Source organism: Prionailurus bengalensis, chromosome X (genome assembly GCF_016509475.1).
Source record: "Prionailurus bengalensis isolate Pbe53 chromosome X, Fcat_Pben_1.1_paternal_pri, whole genome shotgun sequence".
Lineage (NCBI taxonomy): Eukaryota > Metazoa > Chordata > Mammalia > Carnivora > Felidae > Prionailurus > Prionailurus bengalensis.
The window spans coordinates 2044067-2069203 of NC_057361.1; the positions used below are offsets into that span (position 1 = coordinate 2044067).

The 25137-nt window shown below is 46.7% G+C and overlaps 1 protein-coding gene and 1 non-coding gene across 3 annotated transcripts in view; one reads left to right on the forward strand and one right to left on the reverse strand.

The window, feature by feature from the left end:
* Positions 1-6722: 6722 nt before the first annotated feature.
* PRKX (protein kinase X-linked) overlaps positions 6723-25137 on the reverse strand; it is a 70647-nt gene continuing 52232 nt past the window's right edge. Inside the window, exons 5-9 of one of the 2 annotated variants that reach the window (XM_043571066.1) lie at positions 23737-23832; positions 20789-20846; positions 15276-15353; positions 12946-13094; positions 6723-11134 (exon numbers count right to left, since the gene is read on the reverse strand). In XM_043571066.1, the coding sequence (XP_043427001.1) occupies positions 12969-13094; positions 15276-15353; positions 20789-20846; positions 23737-23832 (358 nt within the window). In that variant the 3' untranslated portion in view covers positions 6723-11134; positions 12946-12968. The remainder of the gene's footprint in view (positions 11135-12945; positions 13095-15275; positions 15354-20788; positions 20847-23736; positions 23833-25137) is intronic. The other variant, XM_043571065.1, reaches the window with a different exon arrangement.
* On the forward strand, positions 24122-24206 carry TRNAR-UCG. The gene has a single exon. It is a non-coding gene; the product is annotated as a tRNA-Arg (tRNA).

Consider the following 25137-nt stretch of genomic DNA (forward strand, 5'->3'; position numbering starts at 1 on the left):
GCCAGGCAAAAGTCCTGTGGCAGGCGTTGCTGTAGGGATGTTCTAAATCAGCAAAGGGGCCAGGGCATCCAGAACTGAGTGAGCAGCGAAGACACAGAGTCATACGTGCCGGACGGCAGAGCGCGGGCGGCTTTGCACACATTGTAAGGATGCTGTCTTTGCTCGCGGTGCAACGGGGAGCCACTGCGTGGTGTTATGCAGACAGAGATGCAGGAGAAGAGCAAGCATCACTGATGAGTAAATGGGAGCACAGTGCATCTAGGTTGGCCACCTTCTTGGCTCCAGGTAAACACATAACCTGGACTCGAACCCAGGTCTCTGAATCAGCGTCCAGGGTTCCTCCAACCACCCAGCACGTCTCCGTCTGCTTACAATTCCCCACACTGCTCGTTTAAATATTTTTGTCTTTGCAGGGGATCAAACGTTGGTGACGTTCAGGAGAAACTCCAAGACAGAGTCAGAAGTAGGAAATAGAATCCATGAAAAAATGCCTTTGCACACCCCACAGCAAAATGCACACCCCACACGGGCATCTTCAACAGCTCCTTCCTCCCTTTGTCAGGTTCTTTCTGTCTGTCTCGGCGGGCAGACCTCTGGTTGCGTGAACTGGTTTGGATCCAACTGGAAGACTGCACAAGGCGAGTTCACACTCCTGGTTTGATGCGTTGGTGAGACGCATCCGAGCTTTCCAAGTGTGGTGATTCAGGCTCTTGCTTGGGCACCAGGATCAATCATGTTGTAAGCGTTTAAATGAAGCTGGTCACTGAGGTCTTGTTTTCCTCTTTGCTTTTTTTGTTAGCAACCCTTCAATGGTCCCTGACATCAAAATACTCTTTAAGACTGTGGTTTCGAACCGGGGTGATTTTACCTCCAGGGGACATTTGACAACATCTGAGGACATTTTGGGTGGTCACTACTGGAAAGGAGGGGGATGCTACTGGCATGTGGTGGGTGGAAACTTAGGGACACCGTTCAACACCTTATGGTGTATAGGACGCCCCACCCCAGAGAGTGATCTGGCCCCAAAAGCCCAAGAATGAACCGTGTAGTCAGCGGCCGACGTTACAAGGGGTGTTGTTGGTAGATCTGGAGGTAAAACTAGGAAAAGGTAAGACTAAAATCAGGAAGCCCCAGGGTTTCTTTATGAGAATACCATAGCCTGTCTCATTAGCCAAGAATATTTTATAAATAGAGAGTCTGAGTAAAAACAATAGAGAAAGACCACTTATACTTTTATATAGTTTAATACAACTGTAAAGTCGACGTAACCATGACCAAAGTAGACATTGATGACAGTCGTGTGAATTTATGCATGGCTAAGTAGGTTTTATTCCTGTGCTATGTTTAAGACATAGGATATTTACCACATTAACTAAATATCACGCTATCTACGTATTAGTATACTTAAAAGTGTTCAAAGATGGTAAAATCTTGGATTGCGAGTAACTTGTTCAGTGAGTGTTCCGCAAGACAAGCAAAAATTTCTAATAAATTTTCACCTGATAAACGAGTTACGTCTCACAATACAAGCGGTACCTAATGCGGAATGGCACATGATCAGAACTGAGCCAATGGGTGTTCTCTCTCTCTCTCTCTCTCTCTCTCTCTCTCTCCCTGTCACTGCAGGATTGTGGGCGATCGTCAATGCAGTGTCACATTTTTGAGAAATCCTCAAAAGGACGCAAAGGTAAGTGTCACTGGATAGGTTCCTTGTTAAAGCTGCACATAAAGAAAAACATTCCATTGAGCCAATAGATACGAGTGATTCCATTAGTGATAGTGAAAGTCGTCCTACACGATAACCCTCCTCTCTCTTGTCTCCCTCACACCAGCCATGAAGGTGTTCAAAGGAAAGTGCAGGTTAACTTATTGTTTTCATTTTGTATTTTCTTTATTATTTGGTATTACATTACAGTATTGTAATCATTTTTATACGACTATTTTTGGGTTGTGGAACGAATCATCTGAGTTTCCACCATTATGAAGAAATTCGCTTTGATCTACAAGCACTTTGGATTACAAGCATGTTTCTGGAACGAATTATGCTCACAAACCAAGGTTTTACCACAATTAATTTTAAATATTCAATATTACAAAGGTGAGGGGGCCAACGCACACCTCAAAACAAAGATTTTTAAAAGTGGGTTATCCCCTTTAAAAGTGGGTTATCCACAAAATCTGCTACTGTACCAAAACCCTACAATGAGTGTGCTTCATCATTACTTAAAGAATGTTCTTCAAAGTGCAGAAGCAGACTTTCAGAAGACCCATGCACAGAAAACAGGAATAATGAAAATAGATCAAGGAAAGAAAATAAAAGTCTGGGGTTGAGAGAGGGTACATGGTTAAGTATTTGAGGGGCTTCCATTGCTGGCAAGGACAAGCTGGATTCTTTTTTTTTTTTTAATGCTTTTAATGATTATTTATTTTTGAGAGAGAGAGCATGAGCAGGGGAAGGGGCAAAGACAGAGGGAGACATAGAATCCGAAGCAGGCTCCAGGCTCCGAGCTGTGAGCACAGAGCCCAACATGGGGCTCAAACTCATGAACCGTGAGATCATGACCCGAGCCAAAGTCAGATGCTTCACTGACTGAGCCACCCAGGCGCCCAGCACAAGCTGGATTCTTAAGGCTCAGAAGCCACACCTCTGATCTGAAGTAGTCAAGAGAAATGCCTGGAAATCCCCAGTACCTCTTTCTCCTTGGAAAAGAGAACACTCCAGTGTATTGAGAACTCCCAACGCCTGTGCAGATTGTGCACAAGAATTAGGAAAGGTTCGTGCAGGGTCCGGCTGCCTCGTCGCCAGCTGCCAAGAGCTGACAAAGATATTCCACCTCCATTAGGAAGGGAGGTCCATCCAACTGGATTCCCAAAGCAGACTGTAAAATGTAACGGCAATATCCAATGACCATGGGAATTTTGACCCAAAGTTGTAAAACAGAAACAACCAAAAAGGAGAAAAAAAAAAAGTTGGACCCGTTTTCTGTCAAAGTATAAATTTATAGAGATTGAGAATTAGAGCTGTGGAAAAGAAAATATTACATAATGACGGACCATTAATAACTGCCTTGTAAAATGCTCCTATATCGGCCAGAAGGTGGGTGTGTGCCGTGTGGGATCATGGGAATGGAAAAAAACGGATTCCAGTTCTTGATTCACAGATGTCATGGGAAAGACAGCAACAGGTTTCTTCTCGACCCCAGCTGGCTTTCGATCCTGCCTTCAATCGCCAATACCGAGCTCTGATTTAACACGAAAAAGTAAAGAGAGTCAGTGTTTTTTTCTAACACGGACCAAGATGGAAGCGTGGGTCATGCATTCAATTCGCTGGGTCCCCACTAGTACTAAAAAGGGGCGCCTGGGTGGTTCAGTCCACTGAGTGTCCGAGTTTTGTTTTCGGCTCAGGTCACGATCCCAGGGTCATGGGATTGAGCCCTGAGGTCGGGCTCCATGCTGAACGTAGAGCCTGCTTGGGATTCTGTCTCTTTCCCACAACGTCCCTCTCCCCTATTTGCATTCTCTCTCTCTCTCTCTGTCTGTCTTTCTCACTCTCTCAAAATAATAATTACAACAATAATAAAAATAAATAATAATAAATTTGAAATGAAAGAGTGTCCTATTAATAAAGCCACATTTGAGAACACCATTTCTACATCATTAGCACAAGTCAGTATTTCTTGCTCACCTTTGGTTTCAGGTTTGGGTTTGTGTGTGTGTGAGTTCCAGACAGTTCTGCCAAAGACGCCACAGTGAGGGTCTGAAAAATCACAGCTTATGGGATCTCCTCTTAAGCCCCAAGGCTGTGTAAGATTATATTCTATAGCTAAAATTTAAAAAAAAAGACAAGAAATACCCAGTATTGTGGAAAACAGTATGGAGGTTCCTCAGAAAGTTAGAAATAGAACTACGCTACGATCCAATAGTTCCCCCACTGAGTACTTAACCAAAGAAAACACAAGCGTTAATTCAAGAAAGAAAAGTGCGAATTCAAAAAGACACACACGCACGCCTACGTTTACAGCAGCATAACATTTACAACAGCCAAGATACAGAAGCAACCCAAATGTCCATCGATGGATGAACGGATAAAGAAGATGTGGTCTATATACACAAGGGAGCATTACTCGGCCATCAAAAAGGATGAAACCTTGCCATTTGAGACATGGATCTAGAAGGTATCACGTTAAGTGAAGTAAGTCAGACTTAGGAGGACAAACACTATGATTTCACTCATACGTGGAATCTGAATAAACGTATGAATAAACGTATGAATAAACAAGCAACCAAAAAGCAGAAACAGACCCATAAATGCAGAGAACAAAGTGGAGGTATGATGCCCCATGGTGGCTACACATGTGATGAGCACAGTGTCACGTGTAGAAACTCTGTCACGTGCCAAACTCTGTCCACGGAAAAACGGGTATTTCCAGGGCATTATAACGCCAAGAGCTCAGATCTCTGACCTTTGTTCATTTCCCACTTACTGGACTGATGCCACTTTGTAAACCTTGCCCGTTGTGGGGTTCCCCCCTTTTCCCAAGGCGCTGGTTTTAAGCGTCCTGCACACAAATTCTGATTCATTACTAAGACTCGTTCTTTGGCCAGTGGATTTCCGAGACATTGCTCCCGAGGGGACTGTAAGAGCTGAGTCTGCACCGGGCTGGAAGCCAGACGTGTATAACGAGATACGAAAGCCCGAGTCTTTTCTCCTCGATGTCCTTGAGAATGAAGATCGCTTCGGATGAAACTCAAGGCCGGCAGGTCTCCGCCTCAGCTGGTCTTTGGCTGGTCTGGGTGACGCAAGATGAACGTTTTTCGGAGATGTACTGTCCCACACCGTGCATATACCTAGCAACCCTGTAAAGTGGACTGAACATTTTGTTGACGGTCGATCTCCTATTATGTGTTTTTTACCACCATCGAAAAAAAAAAAAAAGCTTATCTCAGCTTCCAAGTTCACAGGGTTTACAAGACTGTTTCTCGCATGCACTTCTGGAAGGAAACGTGCCTGTTCAAATAAACCCTGGGACCGGCAGACTGAGGGGGTTTAAGGAGATGGTAGTTTTCTGTGTAAAACAAAACAAAGCATCAAATGCCAAATTCTCGCATAAACACAGTCACTGTAGGTCTTGAGCATTTGACAGTTTTATCCAGCGTCCAGTGTTTTTGGGAGAAGGAACACAGAGAATCTGGTTCTTAGCCTCTTTAATGAACGTCTCGTTAGTTTTATTATGGAAGGGTCACATGGTTCACTGGAATGAGCAGGAACCAGATGTAGCATAAATCTGAGCTCCGTGACGTATTAACTGCGAGATCTCAAACAAATGACTTAGTCTTTCTCAGGCTCAATTCTGCTACCTTTCAAGTGGACACATATCCTATCCTATCCTATCCTATCACAGTATTTAAGTCCCAGATGATAATGTGTGCCCAGAAGTGGGATTGCTGGCTATGCTTGAACGTTTAAAGGAGCCTTCCTACTATTTTCCAGAGTGGCTACACCAGTTGGCATTCCGACCCGCAGCGCACAAGGGTTCCAACTTCTCGATACCCTCGCCAACGCTGGTTACGTCTTGTCTTTTTGATGAGCCATTCTAACAAGGGGACGTGATAGCTCACTGTAGTTTCGATCGGCATCTCAAAGAAATGTGTGCACAGCTCTGTTCACTGCTGCACTATTTATTCACAACAACCAAGATACGGTAACGATGAATGAATGGCAAAAAGAGATGTGACACAGAAGCACCTAAGTTTTCCTTAACGTTCTGGGGACAAGGTTATTGGATCCTTCTCACAAAAATGCAAAAGGACGTTAAGAGACTTGCATGAACACAGTATGCAGTGACTCTACAGAAATTCTGGAACAGTCCCTGCCCGGAAGATGTGGAACCAGAGCCTACGTTGGCCTGCCTGTCCCTGAAAGATTCCCTCTTCCAAGGGGTCTCCACGAGAGGGGTGCACAAGCTTGGTCACCCGGTAAACAGGCTTCTGTGTGACCCTCAGTTGGTCGCGACATTCTGCTCCCCGGCTGCAAGTGACATCAGTATTATCAACTATACACGAGTGGGCTTCAGTGATGAAGGCGGGATGTTTTTACCAAGCAGCAAGGGTCAAGCCACGTGAGTAGAGGGAACGTGCAATCAAGTAACGTATTTGTTGATAACGATGTCGGAGGCACATTTTTAACAAGCGGCAAAGGCAATGTGCACGGTCACTCTCAGGCACCAGGTAAGAATCTGGCAAAGCGCGGCCTGAACAACAGATCCGGCCCCTGAACAGTGCTTTGTTTTAATAAAACTTTATTGGAACACATATTGTCTAGGGAAGCTTTCGCGCTCTCTCACAGACACAATGTGCCCTGTAATGCTGAAAACATTTAGCATCTGGTCCTTTGCAAAAAAAATGATACAATAATACTTATCGTGTATTTGCAAGTTGCTAAGAAAACAGAATTTAAAAGTTGTCCACACAGGAAAAATAAGTTTGTAAGTATGTGTGGTGATGGATGTTGGCTACACCTACTGTGGTGATCATTTCTGCAATATATGTGGGCACCCGATCTTTATGTCGTATACCCGAAACTAAATAGTGTCGTATGTCAATTATACCTCAATAAAAAAATTAAAAGTTGAATTGAAAAAGAGCCAGGGCTGGCCCCTGAACTAGACGAATATAGAAAAGCTTATTCTGTAAATGGAAAAAGCAGACCAGAAGCAGACTCCTTAAAAGATACAAAGTTTTATTAAACAATCCTGGAATGAATAGTATTATTACATAAATTAGGCAGCAGTAAAATTTTCCTAGGGTATATATACAAATCACAGTGATTTTCATTGTGCAAGATTTGAAAGGATTAGCAACAGGCTATTTTCTTTCTCCACGTGGGAAGCTGTGACGACCCTCCCCACCCCCACCCAGGAATCCCCGTGCTGGCTCGCCGGGGCGCACCGCACCCGCAAAGGCACTCCGTCTCGTGTCTGCGGCCACCCCACTGGACCGCCACGGGGACCCCGCGATGCGCGGGCGACCCAGCCAGGTGGCCCCGTTAAGCGCAGCGCAAGAGAGAAGGAAGCTACAGTCGTCACCCAGAGCTGAAAACCCATCTCAGAGCGCAAGGCGCGCCGAGCGTCAGAAGGCCACAGCTCCCACCCGCTAAAGCACCCACGGAACGACACTTTCTCTCCGTTACTCTAAACACAGGGGCCGACCACGGAAGATCCCATGGTAGTGCAACAGAACGGGTTACAACACAGTAATTTATAGGGAACTGTGACACAGGACTTGCCTTCTACTCTGAAGGTCTGTTCCCTGGGATGCGAAAAGCAGACTCCATAGGAACACGCAACGCTTGCTGAAAACTCATGTCCTGCCCTCCACCGCCACTGAGACATGCACACACACAGACACGCACACACACACACACCAAACTGCCCACACGCATCATTAACACCAGCGGTCGTGTGCTTGTCTTCTTGGTTTTGGTAGGTGGATGTCGCCCCCTGAAGGTGGCATCATGAGAAGGATCTTCTCACTTCCGTGAGAAAATGGGACACACGGCACACAGGACTGGCCCCACGCCGACGAAACCCACACTCGGTGGACGGACCTCCGGGAAAAGAACTCAAGCCTCCCATGCCGGGATCCCCGCCGTGGGAGCCATCACGGGCTTCTGTGAACCTATTTGTTTCCGGATGTAAAATCAACTGGCTGGAAAAACAAAATCCAACCGAGTACTTCTCCCGCACTACGATAACCACGTAGGTGGGATGACAATTTTGAGGTCATCGTGGGACGGGACTCGGCGTGACATGCTCCCGGGGCGGGGGCAGCCCTGGGGACCCACGGGGTGGGGCGCTGGGGTCTTTAGGTGAGGGCACGGGTTCATATTTTCACAGTTAAAGTGGTCCAAAATCCGGAGGCAACTCAGGTCATACGGAGAAAGGGCCAATGCGTCCCACATGATGCGACTGGGGTACTGGGGATTCTGGGGGTGGGAACACCCACGGGAGCCTTTGAGTAGAGCGGAGAGAGTGAAACACAGCAGGGCAGCAGATGCTTACTCACAGGTGGCTGGGCAGGGGTGGGGAGAGCGATGTGAGAGCCTCACAATGGTGTGAGCGGGGCACGCGGCTGACATGTTGAGTTGGGATCTCTTTCGACGCGTCTTAACTCCAGCCTCAGAAACCACGATGTGACCCTTGCCTCAACAGATCTGTGCACGACACAGAGGGTTCCCACCTGTGTTTTGCAAGAAGGGGCTGGATGTCGTCGAACAATATGTAGGATATGCGGTTACGGCCAGTTGCGACTTTATCACCTTCTCAGTTTTGAAGATGTGTATCCAGGCGGGCTGGTGACCATCCCCTTAGGAAAAAAAAAAAAGAAAAAAAACGACACCCACCCCTACGTACTTCTTTGCGAAACATTCATTTCCTGAGGATGCTTTTTTAACGGTGTTTGTATTTCAGAAAATATTGCCAAGTCATAAAATTGCATAGGACAAAAGGACTGTACAGTTTTGTTTCTGGTGCGAATTTTGCGAACATTTCCATGACGTTTTTTCACGGCTTTTTTTTTTTTTTTTTTTTTTGCACACGGATATTTGATCTGATCCCTGAAGATTTGAGAGTGCCCCCCACCAAGTAAACTATTTTTCAGTTATATATAGTGACGGTCCCGGGGGGTTGGGACTCATTTTGATTAAGCCAGTGTTTGTATGACATCACCCTGCTTCATTTACAGCCCAGCCACGGGCAGTTAACACATGGCTTGTGCCACTTGGAATATTGAAATGGCAAGAATGAGCTTAACACCATCTGGTATTCTTGGAATTCCTTTTAATTTTTAATTTGTTTTGCATGGCTGATGGCGGATGACAATGTTTTTAAAGAACCGTGTGATCCAAGCGTTCCAACGTTGGGTTGTTTTTGTGTGTGTGTGTATCTGTCCAAAATTAAGGCAATGCGTTCCGTGCTATCTTGATGCAATTTTCATGCCAGATATTAAATCCGGGACGGTGAGCACGAAACCCAAAAATAGGCGTATGGGTCCATGTATCTCCGCACAATGTTTCATCGTGTTCAAGAAAGGTGTTTCATTTATTTTTATTTTTCTTAAGCACAAAGCTCCAAAATAATAATAATAATAATTTATTTTTATACGTCAGAGAAGGCGAGATCTCTGCTCTCCCTTGTGGGTTTATATCGGAGCGTACAAAGTGACTTTGTTGATTCCGTTTTGGAACATTCGATGGTGAAATAGTTTAGAATCCACTGGATGTGTGGCCCATTCTGGACCCTCTCCTTTGTCCAAATAGGACGGGGATCGCTCAGCATAGACTGAAAGCACCACTTTGAAACACCCTTTGAAAAGAATTGTCGAGTTCGTCATTACAAAGAGTTTATTTTGCTAAATCTTGTACTCACTCTGACCTTCTCATCGGAGGTCTACCTGAAGAGCAGGTCATTTACGGGAAAGGGGGACACGCTGGACGCCTTGAATTTCACGGTCTTTTAAAAGCTTTTTTATGCGCTGTTCACTCTACATTCAAGTACCAACAGCCCCGGCCTCCTGGGCGTGTGAGTGGCATCTGGCCGGACCTGAAAGACCACTGCATGGCCTCTGACACTTTGCTGCTTCAGAAAAATGCCTGACTTCCCCACAGGACAGGTCGTTACACCCGTAGATGTAGCTGTAGAAGGGGTCGGAGGGGGCGCCTGGGTGGCTCAGTCGGCTAAGCGTCCCAATTCGGTTCAGGTCATGATCCCACGGTTCGTGGGTTCGAGCCCCACATCGGGCTCTGTGCTGACAGCTCAGAGCCTGGAGCCTCCTTCGGATGCTGTCTCCCCCTCTCTGCCCCTACCCGCTCACACTTAATCTCTCAAAAATAAATAAACATTAAAAAAAAATGAGAAGAGTGGTTCCATGCACAGGAAAGGCTTTCGCAAGCGCAGCACTGGAAAAGTGTCTCCGATGGTGCAGACCCGGCAGGTGACTCAAGAACACCTGAGCTGTAGAAACCTTGAGAGGGTCCTCAGGCGACCCTCGCCCCACACCCACGTTCTCCAACACACCTCCCAGGGTATGCACAGCTCCCCTCCTGGCTGCCCGAGGACACGGATGTTTCCAGGCGAGCATGGGAAGAAAGGAAGGGTACAGAGGGGTCTTGGACGTCTGTGGAGGTGTCCTCCTGGCGTCGCCCTAGGCTCTGGAACCTACTAGTTAAGTGCACAGACATCCCTGCAGCAGAAAGTCCTGGTTGAGCCCTACGACCAGTCACACGGACAGATGTGAGGAGCTCTGCGTTTCCAGAGCACTCACAGCCAGGGGGGAACGGGCAATCCCATGAGGTCCGTACAGCAAAGTTCAGAATCAGGAAGCGGAAACACAGGGCAGAAGGTCATGGATCACGGACAGCACGGACCCCGAGGACATCTTTGCGCGTCCCGTGTCCTGGGAAGAACCACACCTAGCAACACGCTCAGTGTGGACCACTCCACATCTGCCTTTTCACCGTGCTGCTAGATGTGTCTCTGCCCTTCTGGTTTCAAGAGCTAACGTCACCAGGTATGACGCACTAAAGACAAGAGACGCGGACCCACCACACGAAATTTTCTTCACAACCTACGAAATGCACAGAAGACGACACAAAATGCACACACCGTATCCGTTTTAGGTTTTGTCCCCAAGGAAACAGATTCTTGAAAGAGCGACTCGAAAAATAAAAATCACAGGCTGTGCCAAGTACGAACATGGACATCAATGCACGATTTGCACGCCACTCATAGTCTTTTTACACACACGCACACACGCACACGCACGCCATCTGTGGTGACGGCGGAACATGTTGAGTTCAAACTTATAAAGTGAAGTCTGGGAGGAAAACTGAGATATCACAGTAGGTTCATCGCACTAAGAGAGAAGACAAAATCTACAACCAAACAATTTTCTGAAAGTTCCTACTGTGCAGTAGATTTCCAGTTGTTTAAATAAGGCCAGGTCCATGACTTTCTACGGGTCTCCAAGCTCTTTGTATACATCCAGATATATAGAAATACGGAAACGTCCTTATCCCGCGTAGACGACCCTTCTTCTGAGCCATCAGTGTCCCCGGCAGGTTCAAATCGTCCTGTTTCTCCCAGGAGACAAGATAAAGGATTTGGTTAGTTTGCAAAATAACGGGGTCAATTTTGTAATAACAGCAATAACTCAAAAGGAACTCAACGATACGCACACACAGGAGGAAACTTTTTCAATGAAATTCTTATTCCAAACATCCACAAGCAGGGATCGTAAGGGGTGTGAGATGCTTAATAAAACAAAACACAACAAACCTAAGCAGTCTTTTTATAAAAAATTTTTTAATATTTATTTATTTTTGAGAGAGAGAGAGAGAGAGAGAGAGAGAATGTGAGAGAAGGAGGGACAGAGAGAGAGAGAGAGAGACAGAATCCAAAGCAGGCTCCAGGCTCCGAGCTGTCAGCATAGAGCCCGACGCGGGGCTTGAACCCACAAGCAGTGAGATCATGACCTGAGCTAAAGTCAGAAACTGAACCGACTGAGCCCCCCGGGCGCCCCCAAACTAAGCATTCTTTTAAAGGTGGGTCTCAAATGTGATATGATGGTGTCATGCATATAGATCACATGGATTTCACAAGCAAATCTCGATCCTGTCTCAATGGGCTTCACCATAGAACCTTCCAGTTAGACAGAACACATTTTATTCTGAGGTCAAATAAAAGCTCAAGTGTGAGGTATCTCCCTTCCAGCTGTCCTAACATCGTCTTCCTTGGGCTAAAAAACATGGAGAAGGAACTCGCAAAGATGAACAGTTAAGACATACAGTTATCAGTCAGCTCTGGAGGGCAGTATTCACCCTGAGCCTGCCTCTCATCCGTGGCAGACCATTTCGTCTCCCGAAGAAATACCCTCCTGCACGGAGACTCACCCCTGATGACTGAGCACGGAAAATGCCGGACCTCTGTTCCGCCCTGTGTGCAAAATGACGGAGACAGATTAAAACGTTGGGGTGCCCGAATGGCTCAGTCAGTCAAGTGTCTGACTGTTGATTTCGGCTCAGGTCATGATCTCAGGGATCAAGCCCCACGTCGGGCTCTACACTGTCAGCTCGCACCCCACCTGGGATTCGCCTGCTCTCTGCCTCTGCCTCTGCTTATGTTCTCTCTCTCTCTCTCCCCCTCTCTCTCTCTGTCTCAGAATAAATAAACTTTAAAAAAAAATACGAAAATCAAGGAAAGTCAACACGTAGGCATATCGCTGGCAATATGTCGCCTTTCTTCCTTCACATCATTTTTCTTGCCTTGACGTGAGAAGCAAAGCCATAAACTCAGACATTCCACAGACACAGAGTCAGAGACCTTCGCAGGTTCCAAGACATGACAGACTCAAAACCCATCCTTCTAAATGTCACACTGAGCTTAGCCAATTTCATACGAGGGGTAAGCTGGTATGATCACTTTTTGGTGAAAAGGAACCTAAAAAAACAAACACCTTTTTGGAAATACGTGGTAAGTGTTACGGGGAGAGTGGAGTGGAGCTCAGGGCTTCCAGAAAAGTCGAGAACGCAGGGAGTTTTACGAAGGAGGCATGCGTCTCTACATTCGGGCACGCACACACCTTGCAGGGCTCTTACTCAGACGTACGGATTGTGCTCCTCAGGTCTGTCTGGGGAGGAGGGTGTGGGACGCAATACTGTCTCTGGGCCACCTTGAGTGACACCTTGAGTAACCTTGAGTAACATGCCCCGGGGGGCCGGGAGTGGGGGAATGCTTCTTAAACAAGCTGATGCTTGGAAGGACCAGGTCATGTTCTGCTCCCCTGCTCGTGTCTCACTGGATGAGGGAAGCCCCCGTCTTGGTCAACGCAACATCCCCTTGATGAGGGACGTGTCAACCTCACTGGAGTGCAATTACGGAGAAGATATACCTTCCACGTGTGGATTCGCGTCCTCAGAAATTCTTGAAGACTTCCAAATCCTTCGGCGAGACGGGAGGGGCCGCGTTCCAGTCATTGTCGGGATACGCTTCGAAGTTGGAGGTATCGCCCTCGCCACACAGCTTGGGCACGATGGGTGGCTGTGGGGCCCGGGCAAGACACAAAGGCACAGTTAGGAAGGAACAAGGCACATCGGGAAGGGACGTGCGTCGCAGCGTGTCTACGGCTTTACGTAAAAATGGAGAGGAATTGAGAAAAAATAAAAAGCACAGAAAACCCAAGCCGTCTTTCCTTTGCTTATGAACGTGGGAAGTTTCGAATCTGAAACTTCCACGAAGAGAGGAAACACGCTACCCAGCAGTTGCTCCTTGAAGTCTAGAGGGAGAACCACCCAGATCGCTTGTTAAATGCAGATTTCCAGGCCAGCCGTGGTCTCAGGGATTCTGAGGGAGCTGGTCCAGTGGCCAGAGTTTGGGAAAATCCCAGAAAGATGTCAAGCCTCAGTCCTGCGTTGGTAAGATGAGGTGATCGGCCACTGAGTAAATATTTTTGGTTTTGCCAGCTGTAGAATTTGTTGTGACCGCTCAGCTCTGGCACTCCGGGGTCAGGCAGCCTCAGACAAAATGTGAATGAAGGGATGTGGCCGTGCACTAATAAAACTTTATTTATAAAAATAAGCAAGGGGCAAGGGTGCCTGGGTGGCTCAGTAGGTTAAGTGGCTGACTCTTGATTTCAGCTGAAGTCACGATCTCATGGTTCGTGGGTTCAAGCCCCACGCAGGGCTCTGAGCTGACAGGGCGGAGCCTGCTTGGGATTTTCTGTCTCTTTCCCTCTGCCCCTCCCCCATGTGCGCGCACGTGAGCTCTCTTTTTGTCTCTGTCTCTCTATCAAAATACATAAATAATCATGAGGATTTAAAAAAAATAAGCAAGGGGCTTAGGAGGAAATAGAGTAAGAGACTAACACTCAGCCATGGCAATGCGTACCTTCTAATATCTATTTGGTTTGGGGTTTTTTTTTTTCATTTTTTTTTTGTTTAGTGTTTATTTTTGAGACAGCGACAACATGAGTGGGGGAGGGGCAGAGAGAGAAGGAGACACAGAATCGGAAGCAGGTTCCAGGCTCTGAGCTGTCAGCACAGAGCCTGACGTGGGGCTCAAAATCGCGAACCACGAGATCGTGACCTGAGCGAAGACGGAACGCCCAACTGACTGAGCCACCCAGGTGCCCCCCTATTTGGTTTTTGAACAACGAAAATATGTTACTTATTGAATTGGAAAAAGTAAGTCAGTTAAGACAATAAAATACTTAAAAGTTAAAAGCAGCTCATTGAGACATTGGTGGTCTGGGCTGAATGTTAGCTTTTGGGTTGGGGGGCCGAGCATTAGCATTTTTTAGGTCTCTCCATCGAGTCCAAGAAGTATAAGGTTGAGAATGTCACCTAATTAAGGAGTCGTGTCAAAAGTACATTCAGTTTAGGGAGGCTCCTGGGTGGTTCAGTGGGTAAAGCGTCCAACTCTTGGTTTCGGCTCAGGTCATGATCTCGCAGTTTGTGGGTTCGAACCCCACATCGGGCTCCATGCTGACAGCGTAGAGCCTCCTTGGGACTCTCTCTCTCCCTTGCTCTCTGCCCCTTCCCCAGTCACTCTCTCTGTCTCTCCCTCAAAAATAAATAAATAAACTTAAAAATTTTTTTTCAAAACTACATTCAGTTTAGGGGCGCTTGAGTGGTTCAGTCAATTAAGCATCTGACTTCAGTTCATGAGTTCATGGGCTGCACAGTTCATGAGTTCAAGGCATTGAACTCACAGTTCATGATCTCACAGTTCATGAGTTCAAGGGCTGCATCAGGTTTTCTGCTGTCGGCTCAGAGCCTCCTTCAGGTTGTCTGCCCCCCTCCCTCTCTGCCCTTCCCTGTCTTGCTCTCTCCCTCTCTCTCAGAAATAAACAAACGTTAAAAACATAAGTAATTACTTAACTTTGTTTATTATTATTTATTCTCATTTTAATTATTTATAATTATATATATTTTTATATATGCATATCAGTATATATATTCACTTCAAAGAATGATCTAGAGAATATTCCTCATCTAATCTACTGCCAGGGGTCTCAACCCGTGACCTCCAGGTGTCTCTTTATCGCTAAGACTTAACATCGAACTGGGATGTTGTTGTATTAACGATTTGAGATGCTCTGCTCTGTTACACAAATTAAACAAGGTGTCAGCCACAAACAAACGAGTCACAGGATCACTCTGTGCCCCTTGTTGACGAGTAAAAGACGCCAAGCTGAGACCCACCCGCTTACGTATGTTGTACCTTCAGTTTCCTTTGTGGGACCGCCTCCCAATCCACAGTTCGGAACCACCGGTGTCTTTTCACGTCCTCCGCTCCGTTCTTCAGAAGAAACAGGGACACCATCAGCAGACAGAATTTTGACAGGACAGGAAAGAAAATATTCCAGAGAAGGTCTACTGTACTTAGGTTAGTGCGTGCGGGCACACACATGCACGCACACACAAAGTTTGCTGTTTTGAGTAACTGTCCCTGGACCCTACGCTATGAGGGGGACACCAGTCAATGAAGCCCTTTGTGTTTTGTTCACTTTCCTTCATAGCAGCAACCTCTGGATCACACATGAACGTGTGATGCCAGCTCAGGCTCCCGAGATAAAGAGAGAGACACAGAGTCATTTCTGAATCTGTCACCTGTGTTCATCTTGATGATTTTCTTTGGTATTTAGTATCCTCATCATACAGACATAGGAACCAAGGTTCACTGAAGGATGTAATTGGCTCGGTATTGGGAAGCTATTAAGTCACATGACTAGGACTCAAACCCACGATGTCCAACTTCACAGATCTTGAACAGCCACCCACTCAGCAGTACCTTCCAATTAGAGTCTTAGTGAGTTTGTGGACTAATAATGGTGCGCTAACGCCTGTGTGTTTCTCAAGTGTGATCTGATGGCCACGTTGCAGACACCGACGGCAGCATGGCCTCTGAAAACGCCTCCCAAGTGTCTGGCCTTCGACCCTCCCTTTATTCTCCCTTTTTATGGTCCTCGGAACAACTTTTTTAATCGATTAAATGTTGGAAACTGTGGAGAGAGAAATACACGAATTCTGTGACATGGGAAGAAGCCAGTGGATCTGAATGTAACATTTCGTTTGTGAAATGTTTTACAGTGTAAAGCTCATATTTTTAACCTTTTCAATTTTTCATCCTCAAACAACAAAGCTCTCAATTACTGTATCTACAAAAGGAAAGACATGGTGATGTGAATTGTTTCCACTTTTTCCCTAATCGTATTATTTTGACAACCATTCCTCTTTCCCTATTGGGAAAAAAATACTCTCCCTTCACTTCTAAGTCAAACAGCAAATACCTGTTGAGTGTTACTGTGAGTGATGTGGAGAGAAGGCAAGTAAGATTGGAAGTTTACTCTCAAGTAAGTGAAACTCTACTATGGGTGGTAACGGATTATACTATATAGATAGGGATAAGTAAAGAGGTAGGTAGTTAGATAGGATGGATAGATAGATAGATAGATAGGTAGATATGATGATGGATAGATAATAGATAGATGACAGGTGATGGATAGATAGGTGGTAATAGATATGATGTGTGCATACGCAGATAATGGATAAATAGATGAGGGATGGATGGATAGATGGATAGATGGATGATAGATTGATAGATGATGGATGGATGGATGCATGGATGGATGGATGGATGGATAGACAGATGGAAGGATAGATGATGGATAGATAAATAGATGATTGATTGATAGACGATGGATGGATGGATGGATGGATGGATAGATGGATGACAGATCAATAGATTATTGATTGATAGATGATGGATGGATGGATGGATGGATGGATAGACAAATGGAAGGATAGATGATGGATAAATAGATGGTTGATAGACGATGGATGGATGGATGGATGGATGGATGGACAGATAATAGATTGATAGATAGATAGATATACAGGGTGGATAGATGGATAGGTGGATGACAGACAAATAGGCAGACAGAGAGACAGGTAGAACACAAGGAAGAAAGAGTGCAGATAAAGGGCATTAACAGGAGAAAACCAGCAAGGTGGGCAGTGAACACGGAGAAAGGTGTGTGGAGGGGTGATTAGCCCACCACGGCTGGCGCGAGGCTGCACCATGAACATCAGTGCACCCTAAGCTGAGCTGGGGAGGAACCAGGAGGCCGGTGAATGCCAAGCTAAGGCCCTTGGGCTCTACACTGGGAACACACGCCCTTTTCAATAGACAAATGAGTGCGTGGATGGAGAAAGCCTACAACGGGCACACGTGCAGCAGGAAGCTACAACCACCATCCCGGAAGGCAGGGACACACCCTGACAAGGACAACAACACCACGCAGAAGGGAGAGACGGTCAGCCTGGCGAAAGCACACACGTCTATCTACACGCAACCTGCACTAGACCACTTACTACTCGGGAACATATTTTCATTTTGATGAGGCAGTCTCTGTAGCCTCTTCCAGCCAGTATCCACATGGTGAAACCCCACCCAGACTGTAAGTCCTAGCTTGGATGTCTGTGTGTGCTTTTTCCAGATTCCCTAGGTCGGAACATCCCAGGAGGCCTGGTGTGGTCACTGAGCTCCTCCCATCACGTTCTACCGATGGGGCATCTGCGTCATCCTTGAAGTCGTGGCCAAGGACCCTGCTCCTGGCTGCGTGTTTGTGGCATTACCACGGCACGTGTCCACTCGTAAGAAGAGGCTGCTGCGAGGACACATCCAGACCGCACTCCTGGACGGAGGGGCTCAGATGAAAGCCCGGAGCACCCATGGCCTAGCTCTGTGCCTCCTTCTCTGCAAACCCAAACTGCTCCAGGCGGGCCGGCTCACCTCCCCAGGGGCCAAGGTACCTAGAGAAGCACAGCAGGCCAGCCTCCTCTACCTCTATTTGGATGTGGTGCACCAGGGACGCGAGTGACACATGCATCGTACATTTTAACCATCACCAGAGCTGTGTTTGATTGGAAGTCAACACACAGAAGCAGGTCCCGAAGACTTTCTGGGACACACAACACGCCGCCCCTACGTTTTTAGCGAGATGTCCACGTGAAAGAATTATCTTTGCTCCTTACAGGAAACAAACACAAATATCATGTCGTTATAACGCACGCCTGAAACCAACACAATGTTATGTCAATTACACCTCACATGGGAGAAGCCTCCTTGAAAACACAAACACAGGCAATATTCCCCCCCCACCTCCAAAATGCATGTGACAGACCAAAGTGATGACATGAAATTATAGGAACTGAAAGGAACAGAGAAAATCCAATTTATCTCTGTGGGTTTGGGGGTCTTTAGTTGGGTGGGGGAAATCTTCCCCAAATCCCATAATCCTGGGCTAATCCTGACAGGAACATGTGACAAATCCCAGTAGGGCTGAATTCTACAAAATAACTGGTTAAGTCTTCAAACTCTCAAGATCCTCAGAAACACAGAAAGCCTGAGAAGGTGCCACGGTCAAGAAAAACCAAAGGAGGGGCGCCCAGGTGGCTCAGTCAGTTGGGCAACTGACTTCAGCTCATATCACGATCTCACGGTTCGTGGGTTCGAGCCCCGCGTTGGGCTCTGGGCTGACAGTTCGGAGCCTGGAGCCCGTTTCGGATTCCGTGTCTCCCTCTCTCTCTGCCCATCCCCCACCAACGCTCTGTTTCTCTCTCTCAAAAATAAATAAACATTAAAAAAAAAAAGACAAAAACCAAAGGAGACATGATGACGAAATGCAGTATGGGACACCGATGTGATTCCTGAACACAAAGAAGACATTGGGGGAAACTGAACAACATCAAACAGAGTTGGACTTTAGCCAATCATGTCAGACATGGCACGCTGGAGTAGGATGTTTCGGAATGAGGGAAACTGGGTGTGAGTATTCGGGAGCTCTCTGTACTATCTTTTTAGTTTTTCTCCACATCTAAAACTCTTCTGAAAAAGCAACATTTATTTTCAAAACATCAGGTTGAGGAAGAGTAGGGAGAGCTTCTGATCCTGGAGGGTTCCCCTCACTACTACTCCGTGGCTGTGGCATCCGACTACCACGTGCAGTGGCCGCGTTCTTGGTTGTTCAAGTTAGAGTCCTAGGCGCTAGCCTCTTATGGATAACACCCCTCACAAGCCCATCACACCATTTCTAATCAGGCAACGTAAAGAAATCACATGGCAAGCAATTCTAGCAAGGCATGGTCTTGGAGCTTAGCTGTGAATCCATCAGACAATTTTCATACGACTTGTCATAAAACGGCAGTAAGATCGAACGGAGAACTAATCTGTTTCGTGGATGTGTTCCCTGCACCGGTAACATCCCATAAATTAACATTTAAGACCCTCCTTGGAGACGTGGACATAGGAGCCAGTGTCCGTGAATAATGTGAAGGACAAATGGGTTGAATTGTGCCCTACACAAAAGGGATACATCGAAGTCCTAGCCCTGGTACCTGTCAGTGTAATTGTGTGGAAATAGGGTCTTTGCAGATGTAAACAAGTTAAGACGAGGTCATCAGGGTGGCCCTAAATCCAGTGACAGGTGTCCTTATAAGAGACAGAAGAGGAGAGACACAGACACAGAGGAAAAGCCAAGTGAAGGCAGAGGCAGAGATGGGAGGGGCGTGGCCAGAAGCCCAGGGACGCTTGGAGCCCCAGAAGCTGGAAGAGGCAGGAAGGACCCTTCCTTGGAGCCTCAGGAGGGCACCCAGCCCTGCTCTGCCCGGATCTGAGTGGTCCTGCCACGTCTGGATCTCAAACTTCTGGTCCTTTGTTGCAGCAGGCACAGTGACACAAATACATCCACATACACAAAGCGACCCGAGAGCTTGCTGAAGACCACGCCTCACACACGGGTCTGTGTCTTCCAAGATTAGAGCAGACAAGGCCAATGCACTGGCCCAAGTTTAAGCTCCTCCATGGACGTCCAGAACTAGAAATAGCTAAGAAGATGTTCACACCCTCTCTTAGGCTCGGAGATCCCATAACACAACCACAACATGCATAGAAGATACCATACCCTTTATGCAACAATCCCTTAAATACGTCGCCCTCCACATGAAAAGCGTGTGGAAATCATACACAATGTCCACCTCAAATGATTAATTCGCACGCAAATGTGCACACGCATGTTTATCTCGCCCTTCACAACAGCCCAAAGGTGGAACAACGCAAGCATCCATCAACAGGCGAATAAGGAAACACAACGGGCTCCATCCATGATCAGGGTACGACTCATCATAAAACGGAATAAAGCACTAACACCTGCTAGCCCACGGATGGGCCCTGAGAACATGACGCTCAGGGAGAGAAGCCAGACACAAAAGGTCACTGATGGTGTGATTCTTTTGCAGGAAAGCCCAGAATGGGGAAATCCACAGAGACACAAAGTAGATTAGTGGTTACTCAGGGCAGGAGGGACAGAAGGATAGCGTAACGACAGCAGAAGGGTATGGGGTCTCTTTCTGAGATGAAGGAAATTTCTGTAACATTGACTGTGGTGATGGCTGCACACGGTATGTGACGTGTAGGTCAGTAACGCTATTCGAAAAGCAGAAACAAACCAGCAAAATACCGAGAGCCGCGAGATCACGGTTGAGTCATTTCCTCGTTGGGAGAGAAATGGGATGGGGTGTAGACCCAGTCGGACGGGGCACACCCAGACACCCAGATTTGAAATCTGTCCAATCACCAAACACCAATACCGTGCCTTTGTTTCCATACGTAGGGATGTGTGGTGAGAAGTGACAGGGGCCAGAGTGGTGATACGTACGGAAAGAAACACTGACCTTCATGTTTCCGAGCCGTCTCGTTCTGTCAACGACCAGCAGTTTCTTAATGAGGTCCCTATTGGGGGGAAAGAGACAGAGAGTATACACATCTTGATATGGAACCGGGCAATCACAGGATGGCCACAGCCACACGGTCGGCATTTGGAGAGAGGATCAATTTCCCTTTGGCCTCAACCTTTTCTAGCCCTTGTTTCTTTTTTAATTTTTTTTTTCAATGTTTATTTATTTTTGGGACAGAGAGAGACAGAGCATGAACAGGGGAGGGGCAGAGAGAGAGGGAGACACAGAATCGGAAACAGGCTCCAGGCTCTGAGCCATCAGCCCAGAGCCCGACGCGGGGCTCGAACTCACGGACTGCGAGATCGTGACCTGGCTGAAGTCAGACGCTTAACCGACTGCACCACCCAGGCGCCCCTCTAGCCCTTGTTTCTTAACCGATTATCAGTTTCTAAGTAACGTATGCAAAGCTGGGTGGGCTACACAGAGATCCCAGGGCTGAGGAAACGTGGATGAAATCATTGTGCAGGCTGCTGGTGAGAACGCAAACTGGTGCAGCCGCTCTGGAAAGCACAATGGAGGCTCCTCAAAAAATTAAAAATAGAACGACCCTACGACCCAGCAATTGCACTACTAGGCATTTATCCAAGGGATACAGGTGTGCTGTTTCAAAGGGACACATGCCCCCCAATGTTTATAGCAGCACTATCGACAATAGCCAGAGTATGGAAAGAGCCCAAACGTCCATCGATGGATGAATGGATAAAGAAGATGTGGGGGGCGCCTGGGTGGCTCAGTCGGTTGAGCGTCCGACTTCGGCTCAGGTCGTGATCTCACCGCTCGTGAGTTTGAGCCCCGCGTCGGGCTCTGTGCTGACAGCTCGGAGCCTGAAGCCTGCTTTGGATTCGGTACCTCCCTTTCTCTCTGCCCCAACCCACTCACATTCTGTCTCTGTCTCTCTCAAAAATAAATAAACATTAAAAACATTTTTAAAAAAAAGATGTGGTGTATACACACACACACACACACACACACACACACATTTGCCACCACGTGGATGGAACTGGAGGGAATTATGCTAAGCAAAATTAGAGAAAGACAAGTATCATAAGATTTCATTTATATGTGGAATTTGAGAAACTCAACAGATGAACATAGGGAAGGGAAGGAAAATTAAGATAAAAAGAGAGAGGGAGGCAAACCATTAGAGACTCTTAAATACAGAGAACAAACTGAGGGCTGCTGGAGGGGAGGTAGGTGGGGGATGGGCTAAATGGATGATGGGCCTTAAGGAGGACACTTACTGGGGCGAGCACTGAGTGTCATTAAGTGATGAGTCGCTAAATTCTATTCCTGAAATCACTATTACGCTATGTTAACTAGCTTGGATTTAAATTATGAAAAAAAATAAAGAAAACATTAAAAACATTAAAAAAATTGTTGTGCAGAAAATGAGCCTTTTAATATAACATGCAAAAAAAATAGATATTGAAACCCCCCAGGCCAATCGAAAGACCCACAGCCCAGATTCAAAAACTCCATGATGCAGCTTTCAGTGACTAAGCTTTCCTGATGGGCCTGATGTCCCCGGCTCAGGAGCACATAGCCAGACTCACACTGCGCCCCGGGCTCCATGACGAGCTGGGATGGCTGAGATCCCAAGACCCGTGGTGATCTATGTAATGGTCCAGGGTCCCAGGGTCCCTGGTTGGACCACAGGATGGAAATTCTATACAATATTTTTCATTTCTTTCGAGAGAAAAGAAACCTTTTTGCGTGCTGTATCTGTCTTGGCATCTCAGTGTCTTCGTATTCACGGCACAGGGTGTCCCCCTTCTGGATGGTTATTTTTAAATGGAACCTCCTCTTGCTAGTCTTTTAAAGCCTGCCTGGAGGGGCGCCTGGGAGGCTTAGTGGATTGAGTGTCCGACTTCGGCTCAGGTCACGATCTCACGGTTCATGGGTTCGAGCCCCATGTCGGGCTCTGTGCTGACAGCTCGGAGCCCAGAACCTCCTTCAGATTCCGTGTCTCTCCCTCTCTCTGCCCCTCCCCTGCTCACGCTCTGTCTCTGTCTCTCAAAAATAAATAAACGTGAAAAATAAATTTAAAAAGAAACCATCCTTGTGTTTTTAAAAACTTAGTTTTGGGGCGCCTGGGTGGCGCAGTCGGTTAAGCGTCCGACTTCAGCCAGGTCACGATCTCGCGGTCCGTGAGTTTGAGCCCCGCATCAGGCTCTGGGCTGATGGCTCAGAGAGCCTGGAGCCTGCTTCCGATTCTGTGTCTCCCTCTCTCTCTGCCCCTCCCCCGTTCATGCTCTGTCTCTGTCTCAAAAATAAATAAACGTTGAAAAAAAAAAAATTAAAAAAAAAAACTTAGTTTTCCACACCCCCCCGCCACAAATTTCATGAAATGCATTCCCAAAGTTACTAACACTGAACCTACAGAAAAGTTCTTGTAGCAGATGTTCATCAGTCTAAATTTCAGCGTGAAAGAAAGAATTTAGGAAGGAAAATAATTCAAGCAGGAGAAAAAAAGACAAACGTTGCTAAAGCCATCCGTGTTTCCGCCAACCGTAAAACTAGCTAAAGGAAAAGGCGGGGGGTGGTGGACGGGGAGGGGGGACCCTTCTCGTCAAATACCCGAAGGGCTCTCTTAGTAAATGCAATTAACAAATGCCTTCACTGGCTACTTGTAAATGTCATTTCTTTCAAAAGGCATAAAACCCGGCCAAGAGTTGTGAAAAGGGGAAGCATCATTATATGAGAATAATGACAACGTTTTCCCTTCCAGGGGAAAAGAAAATGACCCAAAGAGTTGTGTCACGACACGTTCATAATGCAAGATGCTATGCTGCTGGGCAGATGCCGTGTCTGGGAAATCTGATGTCTTTCCAAAGCAACACGCCCCCACCACCCCCACCAGGAGGGGGGGAAAACGGTTTACTTACTTTACACTGAAATCCAAGTGTCTGGGGAAATCTATTTTGCCCGCGAGAATTTTTTGATAAATGCCAAATGGGTTGTCATCAAAAAACGGAGGAAACCTGTAAGAAAAATAAACATCTATTTTTAGCGGAGAGCAAGCACGGAAAAAATCCTGCTTCCTAACGATTTCCACTCAACACACGTGCAGGGCACAATTTGTTGCACATGGACTCCTTCCTTGCACGCTGGGGACGCCGGAATCTTGGGACACACGGAGCACGGCTGGATCCAGGAGGAAAAGAATGCAGCAGAGGAATGGCCAGCGTAGACAAGGCAATGACCATTAGAGCACGTGATCGACGGTGGGGGTCGGTCTCTGGCATTAAAAATGTCACCCCTTCACAGGGTGCCTGGGTGGCTCAGTTGGTTGAGCATCTGACTTCGGCTCAGGTCACGAGCTCATGGTTCGTGGGTTCGAGCCCCACGTCGGGCTCTGTGCTGAAAGCTCAGAGCCTGGAGCCTGGATGGGATTGTGTCTCCCTCTCTCTCTGGCCCTCCCCTGCTCACACTCTATCTCTCTGTCTCTGTCTCAAAAATACACATAAAAAACCTTCTTTAATTTATAAAAAGAGAAAGCAACATATGTATCTTCTCTAATAGCTTGAAATAGAAAAAAAATCTGAAACAAGAAATATAGTTAAAACTGCAAAGAGGAAAAAAAATCCAGAAGTTAATCAAGAAATAAATCCCAGATCCCTACCTACATGCCCGAGGCACAGGCTGTACTTTGGATACTGGCTCATAGTTCCTTCCCAAGGCTAAGACCCTCAACTCAAAAGTATAACCGTTAATTGGATTCTTTAGAAGTGGAACTTCTAATTAAGTGAAACAAGCTGTGAAAATAACTTATAACCTTCAATACTCCAAATTAATTTCTGACATTAAAAAAAAACAACAGAGAGGTGCCTGGGTGGCTCAGTGGGTTGAGCGTCCAACTCCGGCTCAGGTCATGATCTCACTGTTCGTGAGTTCGAGCCCCGTGTTGGGCTCTGTGCTGACAGCTCAGAGCCTGAAGCCTGCTTCTGATTCTGTGTCTCCCTCTCTCTACCCCTCCCTCACTCATGGTTTCTGTCCCCCTCTCTCTCTCTCTCTGTCAAAAATAAACATTTAAAAAAATAAACAAAAAATTGAAAAAAATAAAAACAAATGACAGAAAACAAAACAGAGCACAGTTTTTATTTTTTTCAATTTTTTTCACCTTCTTACCCTGACAATCTGTGAATATGAGCTTATTTGGAGACTCTTTGAAAATGTGGGTAAGTGAAGGGTCGGAGAGGAGCTGATCCTGGTTGAGGGTGGCCCTGAATCCAATGGAAGGGTCCTTGTAGGAGACAGGAGACACAGACACAGAGGAGAAGCCGCGT